The following is a 22205-nucleotide window of genomic DNA, read 5'->3' on the forward strand; positions in this document are numbered from 1 at the left end:
ATAACAAAGCTGGACCACTGGTTTACGGAGTATCGAATACGCAAGCACAAATACGTTCTCTTTCCCTGCTCAGTCGAGTTCGAATCTGGTAGACACAGTTGTTGAACACACTAAACAACAACACGACTAATATATTGACACCTGTCTCTTAATATCTTTGGATCCGACTTTAAACGCTTTTGGGACAGGTGTCAACAAGATGAAAATATACATAATTAGTGTGCTCACCTAGTGTGCCTACTATATCCGATCTCTGCTCAACCTTCCTAACCGTCTCGAAAGCAAGATTTAAATCTCTCTCTCTCTCTGCTATTTTTTCTCTTTCATCTCAGGTTTTGGAACTTCTCTCTCGTTAATTTTCAGAAAAACCAAAGAAAAAAAGAGGAAAGGTTTATAATTTTGACATTCTGAAGAGAATTCGTGATGCTTGTTTGCAGACAATGGCTGTGGTTTCGATTCATCAGTTCAATAAGTGCATCACTTGCCATGCCTGGAATTCTGATCGCACAAGTAAGCTTCTAAATTTTCTTTCGTTCTAATCAGATCACTTTTAACTCGCTTTCTATTACACAATTGGGACTGGCTCCTGTATCCAAATTGATGAAATAGTGCTATTTTTTTCTTTTCTTATTTTTTTCTTTTCTTATTTTTTTTCTCTGTGCTATCAATGGACTATGCTCCTGTTCTTTGCTTTGTGGATCTCGTGCATCTGAAATTGTGTAGTTGTAATTCCTTTGTCATCTACATTTTATTAATTTGGTTATTTCGCACACATTGTTTCTTTAGTTGGCTTTCAGACATGACAATTTGTTAAGTTCTGATAAAAAATATTGCTTATTTTCTTTATCAGTAATAGAAAATATATTGTATTTATGTATGGAGATTGGAGATTAGAGAGTTTAAGTTCAACTCCCTAGGTAGACCAAGTACTAAGTTCACGATGAATATTCTCTAACAAAATTATCAGAAGTTGGGTTCGTTCATCTTGAAAGTCAATGAAATAACGGAATCATTATGGATATCAAAGATTTCCCCTATATAATTTGATACCAGAATCTCTAATTAGTCTGGATTTGTTCTTCACCCACCCTATCAGAATATGAGAATCTTCATTGATGCATATCCTTCGTTAACTTGTAGGGACTGACAGTTTAAGACTGAGGAATATCATCAGCTTTTACATGATTCTACCAGCTGATTCAGTATGTGCTGTAATTTCCAAACTATAATTGTTCTCAAAAATTCAATTCTTGGTGCTCCTGAGTTATATAAAGTACAGTCATCAAACTTGATGATGTTTTTGCTTTGGTGTGGTCAAGAAGAAAGGCTTTACATTGCAGAGTATTGATATGACCACTGCAAATTACTCTGATGACCAAATTTGTTGTAGCTCTCCTAAAAATTTCCAGTGTCTATACCAATGAAATACTTTGGTTGTAACGAAGGATTGTTTAGTATAGTTCACTGTGTAAAAAGAGTTTCCATTTCTACAACCCTTTGCTAACAGGTTTTACTGTTTATTCTCTCCTTTCAACAACATGACTTGGAAATAGTCGTAGGCTGTGTAGCATTAGCAGCACACATCTGATGTTGTTTTTCTTGTTTTCTACTTTTTGTATCCACCAAATTTTAACCAATATTATATTATTATCATATTTGTAACTTCTATATTTTATTTTGTAGTATTGAACTATTGACTGTTTATCTCTTTCGTGTTTATTGCAATATGTTATGATTATTTTATCACACATATTAGGTCATTGCTTGCTGATATAATTGATGGATTCAAATCATTTAGTATTTCTGGATGTGTTCCCAATTCCTTTTTCCTTGAGTCCAAGATATACTTGTGTTAAATATTTCTAAGTAAAAGACGAAATTTAATTGGTTTATTTGGAGATATATGTCTATCTTATTTTTAACTATGGTTCTGACAGACTGGATTATCTTTTGCAGTGATTGCACTTTGTCCGAACAATAATGAAGTTCACATACATGGCTACTCAAAGGACAAGTGGGAGAGGGTACACATTCTTCGAAAGGTATGCTACACATATTCAGACTGGTGGATATAGTTTTTTTTTTCACGTTAGGAAAACTAATCTTGAAATTCTGTTGTGTTTTCTTTTGATTTTAGAATCATGAAACTAGTATTTACCATCATTTAGATTTTCTTTTGAAGAGTCAAGAGAAAAAAATCATTAAGGCTGTGTTCGGTTTGAAGGAAAAAGTAGGGGAAGGTAGGGAAACCAAACATAACCTTAATAGAAAAAAGAAGACATACAATCTGAGGGGTGTCAAGAAATTCCCTACCTTTCCCTTCCTTTCCCTACCTTTTTCCTTCAAACCAAGCATGTCCTTAATAGAAAAAATAGGACATACATACAATCTGAGGGGTGTCAAGAAATTCTAATTCCTTTAAGAAACAAAAAACAAAAAGAAAAGAAATTCTAATTCCTTTTGTAATGGTCATTAATCATAAGCGTCATTGATAATGTATTTGATAGTGGACAATGAGGGCATACTTGTAATAGTACACACTTTTGACATGCACCTGCCCTTCTTTCATCAGTTTTTCTATGTAGCTTCTCTAACCTACTCAAGATAAAAAGTTCGTATTCACAAAATATAGAAATAGCATTGTAACTTTTCACTTTGGTGTTAAAACAGTGCTGATGAATCATTCTTTTTTCATATCTAGCTTAGTTACTATTACATAATTCCAGAGAAAAATGTGAATTTTAACAATATCTTATCTTCTTATATTTCATCTTCTCACAGCATGATCAAATGGTTTCTGGTATAGATTGGGGTGCAAAATCAAACAGAATTGTTACAGTATCACATGATCGGAACTCGTGAGTATCTACTTGGTAACTTGCTAAGATACTTTTAAGTTTCTTGAATGACATGTGCAATTTAAACAGTGAAAGTTATCGATTCTAGATTCTAGGATTTTCTTTTTTTTCTAACTTATCATTTTCTTTATAGATATGTTTGGAACCAAGAAGAATCTGAATGGGTACCGACCCTTGTTATTCTTAGGCTAAACCGTGCAGCTCTGTGTGTTCAGTGGAGTCCAAAAGGTAACCAAGAAAATCTGATTTACATACTCAGTTGCCACAAATGCTTGTCTTGTTTCTTACATGATAGTTTGCTACCATTGTCATCATACTCTTGTACTTATTGAGGTAGATCATGTCCTTTCATTTGAGAATGTCAGCCTTTCTGGTCAAGTGTCTAGAGAAGATTCAAAGGGATTTCCTGTCACATGACAAGAATGGTATTGAAAAGTTCTACTTTGTCAAATGAAAGTTGGGACTTATCGCTTGATGCATTTTTGAGTGTCCTGTTCCTTTTAGGGTGGTTCCATGGGAACATAATTATCTAAAAATAAGTGGCTTTCGACTGTTAAGCATTTGTTTGATGTTAATGAGCACAAGGAATACATGAAGTTCTTCATTCATTACATTACAATGGAATTTGTATGAACTTTGTTTTTCTATATGTTTAACATACACAATTCTCATCCTTCTCAGCTGGGAGGTGATGTTTTCTATGTCACCAAATACTGTGAGTGGTAAGACAGATAAAGTTATTTGGAGTATCATTCCTTTTTACAGTCTATTGGGGGTATTTTGGGGGAAAGGACACAGAAGCAAACTGATAGCAGACTTTTTCTTATTGGTTGTGGACTAAGTAGTCACTAATACATCCAAAATTTAAAGAAAAAGAGGACTTTGGTTCCAAACTTGTTTTGGGTCTTTAGAATGGAAGTTACTAAATTGGTTGTGGGGTTTATTGTTGTGTTGTAAATCTTGTAGAAATTGCTTTATTATGTATGGTGAAAACCCTTCACCAAAGTCTGTACCTTTTTATCTTTTAATGAAAATTTCCATTATTTCTAAAAATAAAATTTAATGAAATGTATCTTATTGATGATAAAAATATGTTTTTTTACAAGTTTAAAGGCCTTCAGTTTTATTTATTTATTTATTTCTGAAACAGATAAGGTAATATATTTCGTTAAAATGCCAAAGAATACAACCAGCTCTTGTACGAAGAGATGCTGTACATTGGATATATACAAAAGAGACGAAAAAAAGTACAATTAAGAAAACTGTTTCTACTGTTGCTACAGTAGTTCGAACCAGTAAGGAGAAGAAGAAGAAGAGGAGAAGAAGAAGATGATGAAAGAACTATCGAACCTGATAGCTAAACCCTATCAGTCGACCTCTTAATAGTGATTAGGCTCTAATTAAATGTACAAGGACTAAACTGCCCCTACTTAAGTATGGGATAGAGAACCTCTAATAAGACTGCCACATAAGCTCATAACTTAACCAAGGTGAGTTGACTAATCTACCCTTATTCGACTAACTCTAACACTCCCCCTCAAGCTAGAGAATATATGTCATATAATCCCAGCTTGTTACATATATAGTTCACTCTCCCTGAGCTTAAGGCTTTTGTAAACAAATCTGCCCACTGATCACCTGAGCTTACATGTTCTATGCTTATCTCTCCAGTAAGAACCTTCTCCCTCACAAAGTGGCAATCAATCTCTATGTGCTTTGTTCTCTCATGAAAAACAGGGTTGGATGAGATATGGAGCGCAGCTTGATTGTCACAGTACAACTTCATAGGTTTATCCATGTGGAACCCGATTTCTTGTAGGAGATTCCTCAACCACACTAATTCACATATAGTGTGTGCCATGGCTCTGTACTCGGCTTCAGTACTGCTTCTAGCTACAACCGTCTGCTTTTTACTCTTCCACGTCACAAGATTTCCTCCAAGAAATGTGTAGTAACCTGTAGTAGATCTTCTATCAGACACAGAGCCCGCCAATCTGCATCTGTGTACCCAACTACTTCAAGTTTTCCTTCTGGTTTATACAATAGCCCATGACCCAGAGCTCCCTTCAGATATCTTACAATTCTAAGAACTGCATCCCAGTGAGATATACGAAGGTTTTACATAAATTGGCTCACCACACTGGCTGTAAAGGAGATGTCTGGTCTCGTGATAGTCAAATAGTTCAGCTTCCCCACTAGTCGTCTATACCTTCCAGGATCATCAAATATTTCCCCTGTATCACTGCTCAACTTAACATTTAGTTCCATAGGAGTCTCAGCCGGTTTTGCACCTAACAGTCCTGTTTCGTCCAATAGATCGAGAACATATTTTCTTTGGCACAGGTTTACACATTGTCTTGATCTAGCAACTTCTATACGCAAGAAATACTTTAATGTCCCAAGGTCTTTTGTTTGAAAATGATTTTGCAGAAAGACCTTTAGTTTGTCGATTCCCAATTTGTCACTGCCAGTTATGACAATATCATCCACACAGACCACTAATAAAATCTTTCCAGCTTATGAGTCATAGCTGAACACTGAGTGATCAACCTGGCATTGTTTCATTCCAAAATTCTTCACAACTTCACTACAAGTATTTAATAGTATACACTCATTTACAACCCACAAGATGCTTATCAGGAGGAAGAGTAGTGAGCTCCCACGTATGAGTATGCTGAAGAGCAGAGTTCCTCCTCCATTGCCTGCATCCACCCAAGTGAACTAAGAGCCTCTTGGACATTGTTAGGTATGGAAATAGATGACAATAGTGAAACAAACTGACGATGTGAGGCGGAAAGGCGAGATACTAAAACAAAATTGGAAATGGGATGGAGAGTAGAACTACGTTACCTTTCCATAAGGCAATGGGTAGATCAAGTCCTGAGGGTTCAACAACAGGATCAACGATAGGATCTGCGGACAAGGTAGAAGCTGGAGGAGGGGCCGGTGTTGTTCGACGTGTATACACTTGCCGAATTGGTGGCCGTTCAGTAGGGATCTGCACTGGATGAGGTGACGAGTCAACTCCAACGGGAACACCCGGAACGGGATCACTGACCGGAAGAGGAAGAGGAAGTAAAGGTGGAGATGAAGATATGCTTCAGTTCTTGAGAAGAAGGGAACAGACTCAAAAAATGTGACATCAGGACAGACATAGCACTTCCAAGTAATGGGATTGTAACACTTGTACCCTTTTTGAGTCTGAGAGTAGCCAAGAAAGACACACTTAATGGAGCATGCATCCAACTTGTCTATTCTAGGACTCAGATTGTGAACAAAGCATTCACAGCCAAAGATATGAGGTGTTAATGGAAAGGGAGACCGACCATGAAGAATAAAGGAGGGCATCCGATTAATGAGGAAACACGTAGTAAGTACAACATCACTCCAAAACCGTTTAGGAACACTCATATGATGAAGAATAGACCGAGCCGTTTCAAGGAGATGACGGTTCTTCTGTTCAGCCACCCCATTTTGTTGAGGAGTGGATGCACATGAAGTTTGATGAATGATGCCATGCTGTTCTAAATACTGTTGAAAGGAAGTAAGAAAATATTCACGACCATTATCTGAACGAAGAACTTTGATTGGAACACCAAATTGTGTACGTATTTCAGCATGAAATTTTTGAAAAATGGAAAATAATTCACTCATTTCTTTCATTAAATAAATCCATGTCATTCTTGAACAATCATCAATAAAAGTGACAAAATACTTGTAACCATTATAAGACTCTATTTTGATCGGGCCCCAAACATCTTAATGAACCAAAGCAAAAGGACTCAACATACGACTTTCAACTCTAGGACTGAAGGAAACACGACGATGTTTCCCAAATTAACACGACTCACACTGTAACACTGACAAATGACTCAATGATGGAACTAGTATCTTGAGTGCCTTGAGAGATGGATGTCCCAATCGACAATGCCACTGTAGAGGAGTGAGTGAAGTTTGAAGTGCAACTGACGATCCACCACTGTCAAGATAATACAATCCACTACCTTCATGCCCCCCACCAATCTTCTTCCCCGTCCTGAGATCCTAAAAAACACAAGAGGAAGGGAAAAATGTAATAGAACAATTAAGAGTCTTGGTTAATTTACTAACAGACATAAGATTGAATGGAAACTTAGGGACATATAAAACAAATGATAAAGAAAGAGAAGCCATGTCAACATTGCCAACACCACAGATGGGAGAGGAGGAACCATTGGCAAGGGTAATAGTTTGAGATGTGGAAGTTTCAGAGAGAGAAGAGAACACACCTGGAGTCCCGGTCATGTGATCAGAGGCTCCAGAGTCAATAATCCAAGAAGAGGTTTTAGATGACAGGCAAGCTATACCTGAGTGGGCAAGATTAGCAGTAGTGTGCTGTGAAGTGGACTGAAGGAACCGCTCATACTCATCATGTGGTACACTCACCATCTCCTTTCCGGAAACATATATAGATGTGGAAGGAGTTAGGTCTACCTGTTGATTATCACTGACATCAACCCCACCAGCAACAGCATGATTGGCCCATTTAGAGGGAGGGCAGCCATGGAGATCATAACAGAAATTTACCGAATGTCCTTCCCTGCCACAGTGGGTACACTTCCTTGTAGAGCTGCCTTTTTCTTTGCCACGGCCTCCCCCCGAGTCACGACCACCACCACGGCCAAATATGGAACCACCACGTCCTCCTCGGGAGGCATGTCCTCCCCCTTTCGTACCATGTCCACCTCCTCTAGCTGTCACAAAAGCTGATCTATCAGACTGTGTGGGATTCTTTGTCTGTCCCAAAGAAATCCTATGAAACCGAGCAAACACTTCCTCAAGTGTAGGAAGGGTAGAGCCCCCCAATATTTGGGCCCTAACTGGTTCATACTTTGATTTCAACCCCACTAAGAACCTTGTGACATCTAGTTGTTCCCTCTGTTGTTGCTGAACCTTAACATCTGGAGTGAGAGGATGATAGACATTGAGTTCATTTCTGAGGTTCTTCATACTGGCATAGTACTCTTCTAGGGTTTTATTTCCTTGTTGCAGACCAAAGTACTCCTGATAGAGCTGATATACCCTTGTAGTATTATCTTGCCCAGAATACAGCTTCTTGGCATGTTCCCATATGTTCTTAGTTGTATCTAAGAACATGAAGTTGGCACTTATTTTGGGTTCCATACTGTTCCATAGCCATGTCATGATTTGAGCATCCTCATGTTCCCAATCATCAAACCCTGGAGAGTCAGCCAGTGGTTTATCTTCTTTCACATGCTTCACTTTTTTCTTTGCCTTGAGAAAAACCTCCACCGACTTGGCCCATTGAATATAGTTCTCACCATTCAGTTTAATTGAGGTCATCTGTACACCTAGATAGTCAGATGAAACCACCACACTAGGTTTCTGATCACTATAGCCATCTTCCATTGCTGCCATGATATTCTTTCAATGCTGCCTCTAATCTGACTTCCCAATCACCATCTAAGTGCTGCTGTCAAGAGTTTGATGTTTCAGAACCTACAGCAGTCCCTAAACACAATGATAGATACACACGCCTTTTTTCTTATCCACACCACTACTGATTTCACAAAAAAACACAGACTACACCGACATTAATTCAGCACTTACTAACCACATGCAAGCTCTCTTACAACTACTCAACAGAGTTTGTGCATCACAAGCACCACCACACAGCCATAGCTGTCACACACAATACAGACCTGCTTTAACGCTTTTAAGAGGGCACCACAAGACCAACAAGAACTCAACTAGTACCATTGCATTACACCTTGCACCATTCGGCCACCTACAGCAGCCGCTACACCATTCGGCCACCAACAGCAGCCCTTACACCATTTGGCCACTGTAAACACAGCCTGTTCTTGGAATTTTTCCAAGAACCAGGGCAACAACCAACCTAGTTCTCTAGGATCTGATCAGTCCTCTCATGTTCTTGAAGATTTTCAACCCAGAAATACCAACAGCACAAAGAGAAGAGATAACCAACCTTTGTTTGAAAGCTTCAGCCAACCATTCACTTCTGAAGTTGTTTTCTTTGGAAAGGAGGTTCTGCGCGCCAGAAAAAAAAAAGAAGAGCTGAGATGTTTCAGGCCTGGGACGAACCACTTTTCTCCATTGACAGTCCAGAGAAGAAAAGGAGAGAACTGAAGTACGAACTGAAGTTGTCACGAACTGAAATAGGTCACGAACCTTGCTCTGATACCATGTTTCTAATGTACAAGGACTAAACTGCCCCTACTTAAGTATGGGACAGAGAACCTCTAATAAGACTGCCACATAAGCTCATAACTTAACCAAGGTGAGTTGACTAATCTACCCTTATTCGGCTAACTCTAACAAAAACAAAAGTCCAACATCAAAAAAATTACTAGCCAATAGCATAGCAAACCCTTTAGCTTACTCTTCACTGTGTCTAAGTCAGCTTGTTTGCTCTAAAAAATGCACAAATTTCTTTCCTTCCATACTGCCCAGATGATAGCTGCTGGTAAAAGACCCCACAGCACCTTCTCTCTTGTGCTTAAATCTTGAACTCTCTTGCCTTCAAACAGAGCCAGATGTGACTCTGGTACACAGAACTGCAACTTTGTAAAGTCAGATTCCAAAGGCCAATAGAAAACTTGCAATGAAGAAAAGGACGAATTTTGGTAACCACTCATTTCTTCGTTTCTGTGAGCATGAAGATTAGGAGCTTTAATCTTCATTTAATTGGAGATTTTTTCATCTTTCCACCAACTCTGTGTGGATTTCTTCATTTGCATGAAGACCTCATAAATGAGGTCTTTTTCTTTAAAGGAAGTAGAAAAGTGCAAAAATTCTATTTTCATATAAAATCTGTGAAAGAGAGAAAGAAAGAAAGTGTGAACAACCCTATTCAGTTCTAGGTTAAAGTAGAGAAGAAGAAGAGGAAGAAGAAGGAGAAGAAGAAGGGCTCGGCTACTAGAGGAAAAGTTACCTCACTAGTCAATCGACGTATTTATATCAAATCTCAGTTACAAGAAAGACAATATTGTCCCTTATAAGTGATGGGACATATAACTTAAACTTGAATAAAACAGACCTTTCACTCTCAAATAGATAAACCTAAAAGACCAAAATACCCTTGTTTTGTGAACTCTAACAGAAAGAAAGAAAAGAGAAGGTTTGTGCAAAGAAGAGAAAAGGAGAGAAGTTAAAGAGAATAGTGAGAAGCCAAAAATTAGGTCTGGCCGCCTTTCATTAGCTTATATACTCATAAATAAAACTAAATACAAAGGCAATTATGCCCTTAGTAAGTCAGCTACTTGTAAAACTGAGCAAACACTCTTAGTTTAAACATAAATTAATGGGCTTTGGGCCCAATAATTCTCTAACTATGCTTTGTAAATAAAAACAAATGTTTTCAGCCCAAAACTCAACACTCCCCCTCAAGTTGGGAATAGATGTCACACATTCCCCACTTGTGTAGATCATGCTCCAACTTGTTTCTTGCAACACCTTTTATAAGAACATCAGCATGCTGCAAGTCAGATGCAACATATGGTAAGCACACTTCTCCAAATATCACCCTTTCCCTTATAAAGTGTCTATCCATTTCTATATGCTTTGTCCTATCATGCTGAACTGGATTGTGGGCAATGTTAATTGCTACTTGATTGTCATAGTACAACATCACAACATCATAGGTTCTTTAGCCTCAACTCTAATCTCCCTTAACATAGATTAGACCCAGAGGAGCTTTGAAACACCATGTGCCATGGCTCTGTATTCAACTTCTACACTTGACCTTGTTACAACTGATTGTTTCTTACTCTTTCGTGAAACTATATTGCCTCCAACAAGAGTACAAACTCCTAATGTAGATCTCCTATCATCTAGGCACCCTGCCCAATCAGCATTTGTGTAAGCCTCTAACTTCAAATGTCCATGGTCAGCAAATAGTATACCTCTACCTGGGTGTCCCTTTAAATAGGAAAAGTATCCTGTCAATGATCTCCCAATACTGAACTCGTAGGGCATGCATGTATTGGCTCACCACACTCACTTCATAAGGGATATCTGATTGTGTCATACATAAGTATAGAAACCGGCCCACCAATCTCTAATACCTTATAACATCCTTCACCAACTCACCTTCTGAAGCATTTATCTTGTGGATTTGATCAATAGGTGTATAAATTGCCCTTGCCCCAAGTTTTCCTATCTCCTATGGTAAGTCCAAAACATACTTCCTCTGTGAGATGAAAATCCCATGCTTGGACCTTGCCACCTCAATGCCCAAAAAATACTTCAGCTTCTCAAGATCCTTAATAACAAACTCTTTGTGTAGGTTCTTCTTCAAGGTATCAATCTCACTCACTTCATTTCTTGCGACCACAATGTCATCCACATACACTATCAGTACTAACACTAGTGACCCCCTACAATATTCTTCAAGGTGAAGAAGTGTGTCTTCCTTGGGTATGTAGGAAATCATAAGAGGTATTGTTGTTATGATCTAGTCTTTGTGTAGGTTCTTCTTCGCCTGAGGGTCCAGCTTTAAGTGGTGAGGACCAAGAATATTGCAGAGAGATTGGGCCGAATGGGCCCTAGTAACTATTCTTTTATTGTGTTATTTATTTGTTTGTTAATGGGCCTGTTACTTCTTTTTATAAGCTTACTTTAAGTTCTTGCTTAGCTGGCCGCCCACTTAAGGGCATACTTGTTATTAACTTAGTGAATGAAGATTAACAAAAGGATTAGAGAGGGAAGAGAGGAGATTATCGAACTCTTCTTCTTCTCCCTCTTCTTTTCTCCATCTTCTTCCTTTGTGCTACTGTCTTCTACCTTTCTTCTACTTTTCTCTCTAATTTTAATTGTAGAGAAGATGGGCCGAGTGGCCCATAGGCTGTTTATTCTTCTTGTTATTTTGGGCCCATCCTGTCAATGTTAAGTTATTTTTTAAGTTCTTTGTAAATTCTGCCCAACTAAGGGCCTCCTTGTAATTACTCAAAAATATCTAATAAAACAGTGTTAGAGGGCTGAGATAGAGACTGTTCGAAAACTCTTCTCAGAACCCTCATTGCCGAAACACACAAGTCTCCTCTCCCATCTTCAGTTTCAACATGGTATTAGAGCATATCTGAACTTGAACGTCCTAGGGCTGGAGGCTTAGTCACGTACTGCCTGATTCTTGGAGGTCATTGGACAAGCCCAAGACTAGAATCTCTTGGAGAAGGGGTTCGGTGACCAGGAAGAATCAGAGAAAAAGAAAAAAGGGAAGGGGAACAGCTCGGTTCTGTTTTTGAAGCTCGACTGTGTTTGGACTGCTGAAGCTCGAATTGTAAGTTGTGCTCAGTTTTCTGGTTCTGTTTTGCATTACCTTCGACTGTGTTTAGACTGTTGAAGTGTTCGAAAATCCTAGCTGTTCTGTACTACCTTCAACTGCATTAAATCTGGTTTAACCCAGAAATTTCTGGGCTGTTTTTCTCTTCTTCTTGGACTGTTAAAACCTGCCGAAATATCCTTGTAACAAGGTTATGTATTGTTACTCTTGTTTGGCTGTCTTTAGAGGGCTGTACGAACAGTTTTTTGGGTCTATTCTCTTCTTTGACAGTGGGGTTGTCTCTATTGCCCACATTGTGTTTGTGAAAAGGCCTATTCAGCAATACCGATTGGTACTTACTCTTCTTGGCTGAGTGTACAACCTTGAGAAGGTATTTCGGCTAAGTGCACAGTGCCTAGGAGTTTCTGATTTCTTCTTGAAGCCTGAACTCAGTGTGTTGCCTCCTTGTGGTCGGATGAACTCAGTGTGTTGTCTCCTTGTGGTCGGCTGAATTCAGTTATTGCTTGTTCTTATCCAGCATACTTGTAGAAGTCATCTGAAATCATATTTGGAGTGTTTACATGATGTACTCCTCAGAGTTTGAAAACAAAAGTGGTGCTGAATATGGATTGGGTCAGGGGACTCCAAGTGATTCCTTATTGACTGTGACCATGGTTAAGCCAGATGGAACTAACTATCTGGCATGGTCACAATCAGTAAAGGTTCATGTTTGTAGTAGAGGAAAGTGGGGGTTCATTTCCGAGAGTAAGAAGGCTCCCCCAGAAGATGATCCATCCTACGAGAAGTGGATGCAAGAAAATTACACTATCATTGGGTGGTTTGTGAACTCAATGCAGCCACAGATCAGCCAGCACTATCTATGGATGAATTCAGCAAAGGAAATATGGGATAGTGTTGCTGAAACCTATTCCCAAAAACTAAATGTGGCTAGAGCCTATTAGTTGAGAAGTGATGTGAAGAATCTAAGACAGGGGGAGAAACCATTATCTGTATACTTCTCAACTTTGAAGTCTTTGTGGCAAGAAATAGACTTGATAGAATCTGTAACCTGGGACACCACCAATGATGCAGAGACCTATAGGAAACTGGTTGAAAGAAACAGGGTAATTGAGTTCTTAACTGGACTAAACCCGGAATATGATATCACAAAACAGAACATTCTTTCCAAGGAGTGTGTATCTTTGTCACAAGCTTATGCATTGGTGAGTAGTGAAGAGAGCAGAAGGGTTGTACAGGTTCAAGGGGCTGATATTAATGATCACTTTGCCAATATGGGGATTAAACCTAAAGGGAATGTTGGAACTTCTAGTGGCACAAGAAAGAAAGAAGTTGTATGTGAGTACTGCAAGAGGTCGAAGCACACCAAAGACAAGTGCTGGAAGTTACATCCTAATCTTGTTCCCATCAGGTTTCGGAAAAAATATGATAGTAAAAGATCAGGAAGTGCAAATGTAGCTACCGGGCCAGATAGTGAAGAGATGTCTGCTTCTGCACAGTTGGCAGCCATGAGAGCAGAATATGAAAAGTTTGGGAAGATGATCAGCCAGCTGAGTGATGTGACCTCTGCTACCGACCCTTCAGGAAAATCTACTACTTCAGCATTTGCTCATTCAGGTATAAGGGCTTCTGCTAATCATGCTACTTCTTCAGGTAATCTCAAGATCCCATGGATTATTGACTCAGGTGCTTCTGACCATATGACCAATCTGTCTACCTTGTTTGTTTCATATGACTTACTTCCTGGACGTGATAAAATCACTTTAGCTGATGGTTCACTTGCCCCTATCTCTGGTAAGGGAACCATCAAGGCTACAGATTCCTTGTACCTTCCTTCTGCCCTTCATGTACCTAAACTAAATACAAATTTGTTGTCTGTGAGCAGTTTAACCAAGTCACTAAACTGTTGTGTAACCTTTTTTCCTTCCTACTGTGTTTTTCAGGATCTGGAGTCTCAGAAGGTGATTGGGAGTGGCCATGAGGCGAACGGAATATACCTGCTTGATACTCCGGGACAATGCACTGATCATCTTGGGAATATTGCTCTTGGATCTGTCTCTTCAGAGTCTGTTAGTCAGATTATGTTGTGTCATTGCCGTTTTGGTCATCTGTCTTTTTTGGCTTTGAGTCATCTATTTCCTGAACTGTTTAAGGGAATTAGTCTATCAAGTCTTCATTGTGAGTCTTGTGAATTGTCAAAGCATTGTAGAAGCAAGTATCCTTTGAGAAATAAAAGATCTTCTGTTCCTTTTAATATTGTGCATTCTGATGTGTGGGGGCCTTACCACTTACCCTCCATTGGTGGCTACAAATATTTTATCCTGTTTATTGATGACTTTTCACGATTCACTTGGATATTCCTGATGAAATCCCGTGATGAAGTCCCAAGACTAGTAAAACAATTCCATGAATTTGTTCTAACCCAATTTGATTCCAGGATTAAAATCTTCAGATCAGACAATGCAAAAGAATACTTTGAGAAAAACCTATCCTGCTATCTTTCTGACATGGGGGTTATTCATCAAAGCTCATGTGCTAGGACCCCAGAACAGAATGGGGTTGTTGAGAGGAAAAACAGGCATATTGTTGAGGTTGCAAGAAGTATCTTATTTGCCCCACATGTTCCTACCAGGTTTTGGGGTGATGCTGTACTTACTGCTACCTATCTCATAAACCGCATACCATCCAGGGTTTTGGGTTTTAAGTCTCCCTTCACTATTCTTCATCCAGACAAAGATCTTTTTCCTATTCCTATTCGTGTCTTTGGCTGCACCTGTTATGTACATGTTCCAAGTGTCCAAAGGCATAAATTTGAACCCAAAGCCCAAAAGTGTATCTTCCTTGGTTATTCCCCCAAACAGAAGGGTTATTGTTGTTTTGATCCAAAGTCTGGCAATCGGTATGTCTCAATGGATGTCACCTTTGATGAGTCTTCCCCTTTTTATGGTTCCTCTCCAAAAGGACATTGTCCATAGGGGGAGAATTTGACACAGGTGTTTGCTCTTCCTCTTCCTGTCCCTGTTGAGTCCCTTGATGTGTCTGCCTCTCCCTCAAATGAATCAAGGTTGGATCAGTCGTTCCATTCTCCTTGTCCTAGTACCCTACCTCCTCGTCCTGTCCTCAATCCCAAGGTGTATCAAAGGCAAAGATCCAGAAATGTGCAGGTTGTTTCTCCTACAACACATGAGCCTCCTACACTTCCAGTCACAGAAGAGACAACAGGTACTGGTTCAGCACCTTTGATTCATCCTTCCCTGACCTTGATATTCCCATTGCTGTTAGAAAAGGAAAACGGAAGTGCACTGCACATTGCATTTCCAAGCACCTTTCTTACAGTTTGCTTTCACCTTCATACTTTGCCTATCTCTCTTCTGTTGCTTCTCATCCTATTCCCAGGTCTGTGTCAGAAGCTCTTAAGATTCCAGAATGGAGGGATGCTATGAAATCTGAAATAGATGCCCTACACAAGAATGACACATGGGAAGTGATGGATTTGCCTGAAGGGAAGGATCCTGTTGGTTGCAAGTGGGTCTTTACTATCAAATACAGAGTTGATGGTACCATTGAAAGGTACAAGGCCAGGCTGGTTGCAAAAGGCTATACACAGACATATGGGATTGATTATTTAGAGACTTTTGCACCTGTTGCCAAGATGACATCTGTGAGGGTTCTTCTATCTTTAGCTGCTCACTTTGACTGGCCCCTTTATCAATTGGATGTGAAGAATGCATTTCTGAATGGTGAATTACATGAGGAGGTTTACATATCTCTTCCTCCAGGGATGTATGGAACTGATATAAAAGGGAAGGTATGCAGGCTGAAGAAATCTCTTTATGGACTAAAACAGTCCCCTAGAGCATGGCTTGAGAGATTTAGAACAGCACTTGTTAACTTTGGTTATGTGCAGACACAGTCCGATCATACTCTTTTTGTGAAGAGGAGTGGACCTCTGGCAGTATACCTCATTGTGTATGTAGATGATATTGTAGTGACGGGTAATGATGCCTCTGGAATTCAAGATCTAAAATCTTTTCTCCATACAGAGTTTGAGATTAAAGATTTGGGGGAATTAAGATACTTTCTTGGCATAGAAGTGGCTCAATCCAAGGATGGGAATCTTATCTTCCAAAGAAAGTATATTCTTGACTTGCTCTCTGAAATTGGAAAGATGGGTGCTAGACCAGCTGCTACTCCTATTGATATGAATCATAAACTCTCAGCCTCAGAAGGGACATTGTTAGAAGACAAAGGAATCTTTCAGAGACTTCTTGGGAAACTTTTGTATCTATGCATGACTTGGCCAGATATTGCATATGCAGTCAGTTGCATTAGCCAATTCATGCATGCTCTTCGAGACACTCATTTGGCAGCTGCAGAGAGAATCCTAAGTTATTTGAAGGGCTCCCCAGGAAAGGGTATTCTGTTTACCAAGCATGGTCATATGAAACTTGAAGCTTACACCGATGCTGACTGGGCCGGGAACATTGATGACTAAAGATCTACATCTGGGTATTGCAGCTTGGTAGCTGGTAATGTTGTTTCTTGGAGAAGCAAGAAACAATCGATTGTTGCTCGGTCTTCTGTTGAAGCAGAATACAGGGCCATGGCACATGGGGTTTCTGAATTATTATGGCTAAAATCTTTGATGGAAGAACTTGGAGTTGAATATGACAAGCCAATGATGTTATACTGTGATAATCAGGCTGCCATCAACATTGCTCACAACCCAGTGCAACATGATAGGACCAAGCATATTGAAGTTGATCGACACTTCATTAGGGAAAGGGTTTTTTCAGGTGAAGTGTGTCTTCCTTTCATCACATCTGAAGGACAGTTGGCAGATTTTCTTACCAAAGGCATTCCAAGGCAAAACTTCAACATGATACGAGCAAGCTTGGCATGATTGACATCTATGCTCAGCTTGAGGGGGAGTGTAGAGAAGATGGGCCGAATGGCCCATAGGTTTTTTATTCTTCTTGTTATTTTGGGCCCATCCTGTCAATGTTAAGTTATTTTTTAAGTTCTTTGTAAATTCTGCCCAACTAAGGGCCTCCTTGTAATTACTCAAAAATATCTAATAAAACAGTGTTAGAAGGTTGAGATAGAGACTGTTCGAAAACTCTTCTCAGAACCCTCATTGCCGAAACACACAAGTCTCCTCTCCTATCTTCAGTTTCAACATTAATCAAGTTTATATCAATTTTAGAGGACTGATTTACTTCTTGGTATCAAAGCAGGTTTCTCCCTTCTCTTTTTTTTTTTCTCTTTTCCTATATACCCTTCGATTAGGAGAGTGTATGGAGAGATAACTTCTCTATAGTTTAGAGGATCTTTTGCCTAGTTGGTAGAGGGTTTGGAGAGTTGAAGTCTGGCCAAAAACATCCAAGAAGTGATGTATTTTCTCTGCCCAAAACCCTATCCGATTAGAGAGTTTTGAAGTTACAGGTAAAGGAGAAGCTTTTGGTGTGGCGCTCAATGTTTGGGAGGTGTATTTTGACTTCTAGAATGCAGTTAAGTCTTGAAAGAGGTTGGGAAGCTCTGGTAGGAATGGTTGCATCTTCTCTCTTTCTCCCTGACAACCGAGTGTAGTGAAACCCTAGCTGTCAAGTACCTGGGTACTGTTTTGACTTCAATTAAGTTTATAAAGACTAAATCTAGTTTTTTTAATTTCCATTTGAGCAATGGAGCAATATGGAAGTGAGTTCAAGCAGATACTGGTATCCAGGCTTGGCTCGATAGATTCCGTTTTGATTAGTGTGACCACAATTAAGTTGGATGGAACCAATTACCTAGCTTGGGCACAATCTATACGAATTTATATTTGTAGTAGAGGTAAATTAGTGTATCTCATAGGCAATAAGGTGAAATCCGAAGAGACAAACCCTGCATTTGAGAAATGGATGCAAGAGAACTATATAGTAATCGGATGGTTGGTCAACTCTATGCAGCTCCATATAAGTCAGCATTATCTTTGGATGTTTTTAGCTAAGGAGATCTGAGACAATGTTTTCAGCTTGTTTGTTGTATTGTGATAACCAAGCGACCATTAACATTGCTCATAACCCAATACAGCATGATAGAACCAAAAACATTGAAGTTGACAGACATTTCATATGGGAGAAAGTTGCCTCTCAAGAACTATGCCTTCCTTATTTTTCCTCTAATATGCAGCTTGCTAATCTTTTCACCAAGGAAGTCAACAAAATCAAGCTTGAGACAGATTTAAGCAAGTTGAGAATGACAAATATCTTTTCCCAACTTGAGGGGGAGTGTAGAGAAAATGATTGACCAACATATGGTCCCTCTTCTTCATTATTTCTTGATGATATTTTACTGATTATATTATTGTTAGCATGTGTTTTACTGTTATTACTAGTGATAGGGGCATTCCTATCATTGTACCTCTTTTTATTGTAAAACTAATATAAATATTTCCTTTGTCGTTTCTTATTACTCCTCCAATTCCAAATATACTTGGGTCTCTCTCTCTCTCTCTCTCTCTCTCTCTCTCTCTCTCTCTCGTTGGGATAAAAGTGATCTCAGATCTGAGATCTTAGTCTGCTCTACAACTTCTTAAAACATGAACGAGTCAACAATTTGACTGCCTGGGTCAGCGGTTCTCTAACCAAGTCAACATTTTTTGGCCCAATAACGGGTTAAGGGTGAAATGGAACCTGTTGCTAGGACAGTTTCCGGGTTGGACGGTCCAACTGTCCGGATCAACAATGATTTGAAAACACTGAGGAAAAGAGAGTGGAGGGAGTTGGAGACCACCAAGGATTTAAAAAAGGATGCATAAGAGAAAGATCCAACCAAAGGGGTACACAAATGATCACCCCCCTTTGAGAAATCAAAGACCACCCCTTTTAAGATATTTAACAGATTAGATACTTGAGGAATCTCTAGCACCCTAAGATTCCTCCTAAAACCTAGATTCCAATCAAAGCTAGTAGGTGAAGGCAAAGCGTGATAAACTTAGAAACGGATGTCCTTTAACAAGGATAGTGCGTAAAGAGAAAGAAATAAATATTTCAAAGAACTTCCCCTACCCAAAGGTCTTCCCAAAACTTTATGTTATTTCTAGAGGAGAGACAATATCTGATAAGGTTGAGAAACAAAGGATATTATGGATGGATTTCCAAGGAGAGGCAAGTGTATCACTTCACATAAGCCCTACATCCCAATAAATGTTAAATTGTTGATTCTTAAATCATTTCTTACTACTACCTATGCCCTTTTTGGTCTACCTCTAGCCCTTCTAGCTCCTTCAACTTGCAATAGATCAATTCCTCTTATAGGTGATGTTGATGATCTTCTATGCTTGTGATTAAACCATCTTAGTCTACTACTTTATCTAATTTATTCTCATTCATCACCTATTGGAGCTACTCCTATGTTCCTACAAATGACTTCATTTCTGATCCTATCCTTTCTAGTTTTTCCACTGATCCATCTTTGCATACATGTTCCTGACACACTCATATTTTGGACAATCATTCCTGTTATTTATAAAAAATTTAACAAAGAAAATAAAAAGCTCCATGGCCCATTCTAATATTGTTCTCAAATGGATGGCTGATGACTAGAGGGACCCATTAAAAGGGTAGTTGCAATCATACCCCTGATTATTATAGTTGTACCTAATCTGCCCCAAAACCCCCTACTTCTCTCAAAAATATAACAGAAATAATGAAGCAAAAAAATTAAGATCAACTAAAAATCTGCTGCATCAATAGACCCCAAGCTGAAGTCCTTGTTTGACCAGATCCATAGGATGCTAATTCCTTAGCTAAGAAGAGCTGCTTTGTATAAAGTTTCAGCTATTCTGGCACAAAGGCTTTTTGAATAGGTTCTTGTTTCTTCCCTTCTTGTCCCTTGAGTTTTATAGGGTTTTGTTCATCTATGACCCTTGCTGTTTATTTTTATCTCTATAATATTTTCTTTAAAATTTTTGCTATTGTTTGAAAAGGGTTATGAGACTTAATTGTTGGAGTAGATATTTCCAACACAATTCATTTGATGGTTTTATGTTAGAAAATTTGCTCATAAAGGTCAAGTTTTCTTTATCATCTAATGCTCATAGTTCTTATTAAATCAGTTATTTGCTCTTCAGAAAACAAGTTTGCTGTTGGAAGTGGGGCTAAAACTGTGTGTATATGCTACTATGAACAAGATAATAATTGGTAAGTGGTGTTTTCTTTCTTTTTTTTTTCTTGCTAATTATATCCTTATTTTGTTTTCTGTTTCTAGTGTTTTACTAAAGTTCCATTACTTTCCCTCACAGTGCTAACTTCTGGTTATCTTTCTACTTTACAAAATAATAATTTAAATACCCTCATGTTGTTGGAAAATTAATAAATCATTTAGTGTTCTCTATAAACTTTTAAAGTTGATATCCTATTTCTATGGGAGCACTCCTGAATTTCCTGGTAATATTTTTGTTGACTTAATATTTTAATGAGATTATGTGACCTATAAAAAATGTGGTTGAATTGTTGAATTTGTATTTTCTGATGCATCAAATATATATAGAAAAAAAAACAAAGCTTGTATCATATGGTGTAAATGATTAAATGAGGTAAACATTAATATTTATGATCTAAAAGTTGTTTCTAAGTTTGGTATTTATTTACAATGATAACAATTATTTTGTTGATGATTTACTCTTCTCAAGGTGGGTCAGTAAAGTTATCAAGAAACAGCATGATTCTTCTGTGACGAGTGTTGCTTGGCATCCTAATAATGTATGTACCTCCCTACTCAAAGTTCATGTAAATATATTCTTATGAAGATTTTGACTTGTACGTTCTTCATACCAAACATAGTTTTGAAGGTCACATGGTTTCATGAAACTACTTCTTACTAAGCATCAGAACTCTATTATTGATATTCGATCTCTCTTTCTTATAAATAGTTTTCTTAGGTTATTTTAGACCATTAAGTTTTTGTTTTAAATTATTGTTTAAATAAATTTTATATATTTAGCATGCATTTATCCATGGATCAATTTATTTGAAATTAGATAACTCTAAGTACACCTCTCTAAGATTCTTTTAATGTGTGTTAAGTTGGTACCTAAATTTAAGGCCCCAATAAAACATTTTGCAATAGCAGAGGCCAGTCTAACTGTTCAATGTATATGGTCCTAGATTTGGTCAAAACAAAATTGCTTCACCCAAAAGAATTTGGTTAATAGTGTCTAGTTTTTGTTCTAGTAATAATTAACACCAGAGTGAATATATTATAGGGTCTTAATCCTTGGACCAAGATTATAAGTATCAACATTTTATTCATTAGGTGATTTCAAGGGGGATCCAAGGTTTCTATGTAGGCCCATGTTTAAGCAGCAGAACAGGCGCATTGTTGATTTTTCTTATAGGAGTTTGGGTTCATCTAATTAGGAATTTTGGCTAAATTCTGCTCCATAGGTTTGTGAATTTAAATTTGAATTTATGAACCCAGTACTTTGTCTACCAATGTTTGCATTATGATCTTTGGATGATTGAGCATTTACAATTCTTAGTTTTAGGTCTCAATACAAGCATTTATTATATTCTAGGTATTTATTAACTAATATAAACGCAGATCCTTCTTGCAACAACATCTATTGATGGAAAATGCCGAGTTTTCTCCACTTTAATCAAAGGTGTTGATTCAAGGTATGTTATAACTAAGTTGTAGAGGCATATTAGATTCCCTATATTAGGAATCTAACAATCTGTTGGGATATTTTGCACTAACATATCTTTTTTCTTCCTTTTTGGCTAATGTCCAGGGATTCAGGAGCAAGTGTGTCTTCTGATCCAAAATTCGGGGAGGTCTAAAAGCTATATTATCTTCTACATATATTTATTACTGATAAAAATCTCTTCTCTTCAGCATATCAATACATGTATAACAAATTAAATATGTCGAGAGAAAATGATGCCTGTATTATATTCTGTACATTGAATTCAAGCCTGCTATTGTTTAGATAGATGTCTTCTTTATGTGCACTGACATGTCGCTATGCAAATCTTCTCTTTTTCTGTTGCATGTAGATTCAT

At 38.2% G+C, this 22205-nt stretch overlaps 1 protein-coding gene across 9 annotated transcripts in view; it reads left to right on the top strand.

The window, feature by feature from the left end:
• The first annotated feature begins 201 nt into the window (after positions 1–201).
• LOC148847817 (actin-related protein 2/3 complex subunit 1B-like) overlaps positions 202–22205 on the top strand; it is a 64445-nt gene continuing 42441 nt past the window's right edge. For 5 of the 9 annotated variants that reach the window (XR_016100224.1, XM_088948118.1, XM_088948112.1 and 2 more), the window contains exons 1-8: positions 331–510; positions 1957–2042; positions 2782–2858; positions 2992–3086; positions 20258–20342; positions 20834–20903; positions 21745–21818; positions 21935–21977. Coding sequence is in view for 8 of the 9 variants with exons in the window: in XM_088948118.1 (XP_088804244.1) it covers positions 441–510; positions 1957–2042; positions 2782–2858; positions 2992–3086; positions 20258–20342; positions 20834–20903; positions 21745–21818; positions 21935–21977 (600 nt within the window). In the remaining variant the exon portion in view is untranslated. Of the gene's footprint in view, positions 511–1140; positions 1203–1956; positions 2043–2781; positions 2859–2991; positions 3087–20257; positions 20343–20833; positions 20904–21744; positions 21819–21934; positions 21978–22205 lie in introns of all 9 variants that reach the window. The other 4 variants (XM_088948113.1, XM_088948116.1, XM_088948114.1 and 1 more) reach the window with 3 other exon arrangements.

This window comes from Nelumbo lutea, chromosome 6, assembly GCF_056320005.1.
Source record: "Nelumbo lutea isolate HS-2025 chromosome 6, American lotus-T2T, whole genome shotgun sequence".
Lineage (NCBI taxonomy): Eukaryota > Viridiplantae > Streptophyta > Magnoliopsida > Proteales > Nelumbonaceae > Nelumbo > Nelumbo lutea.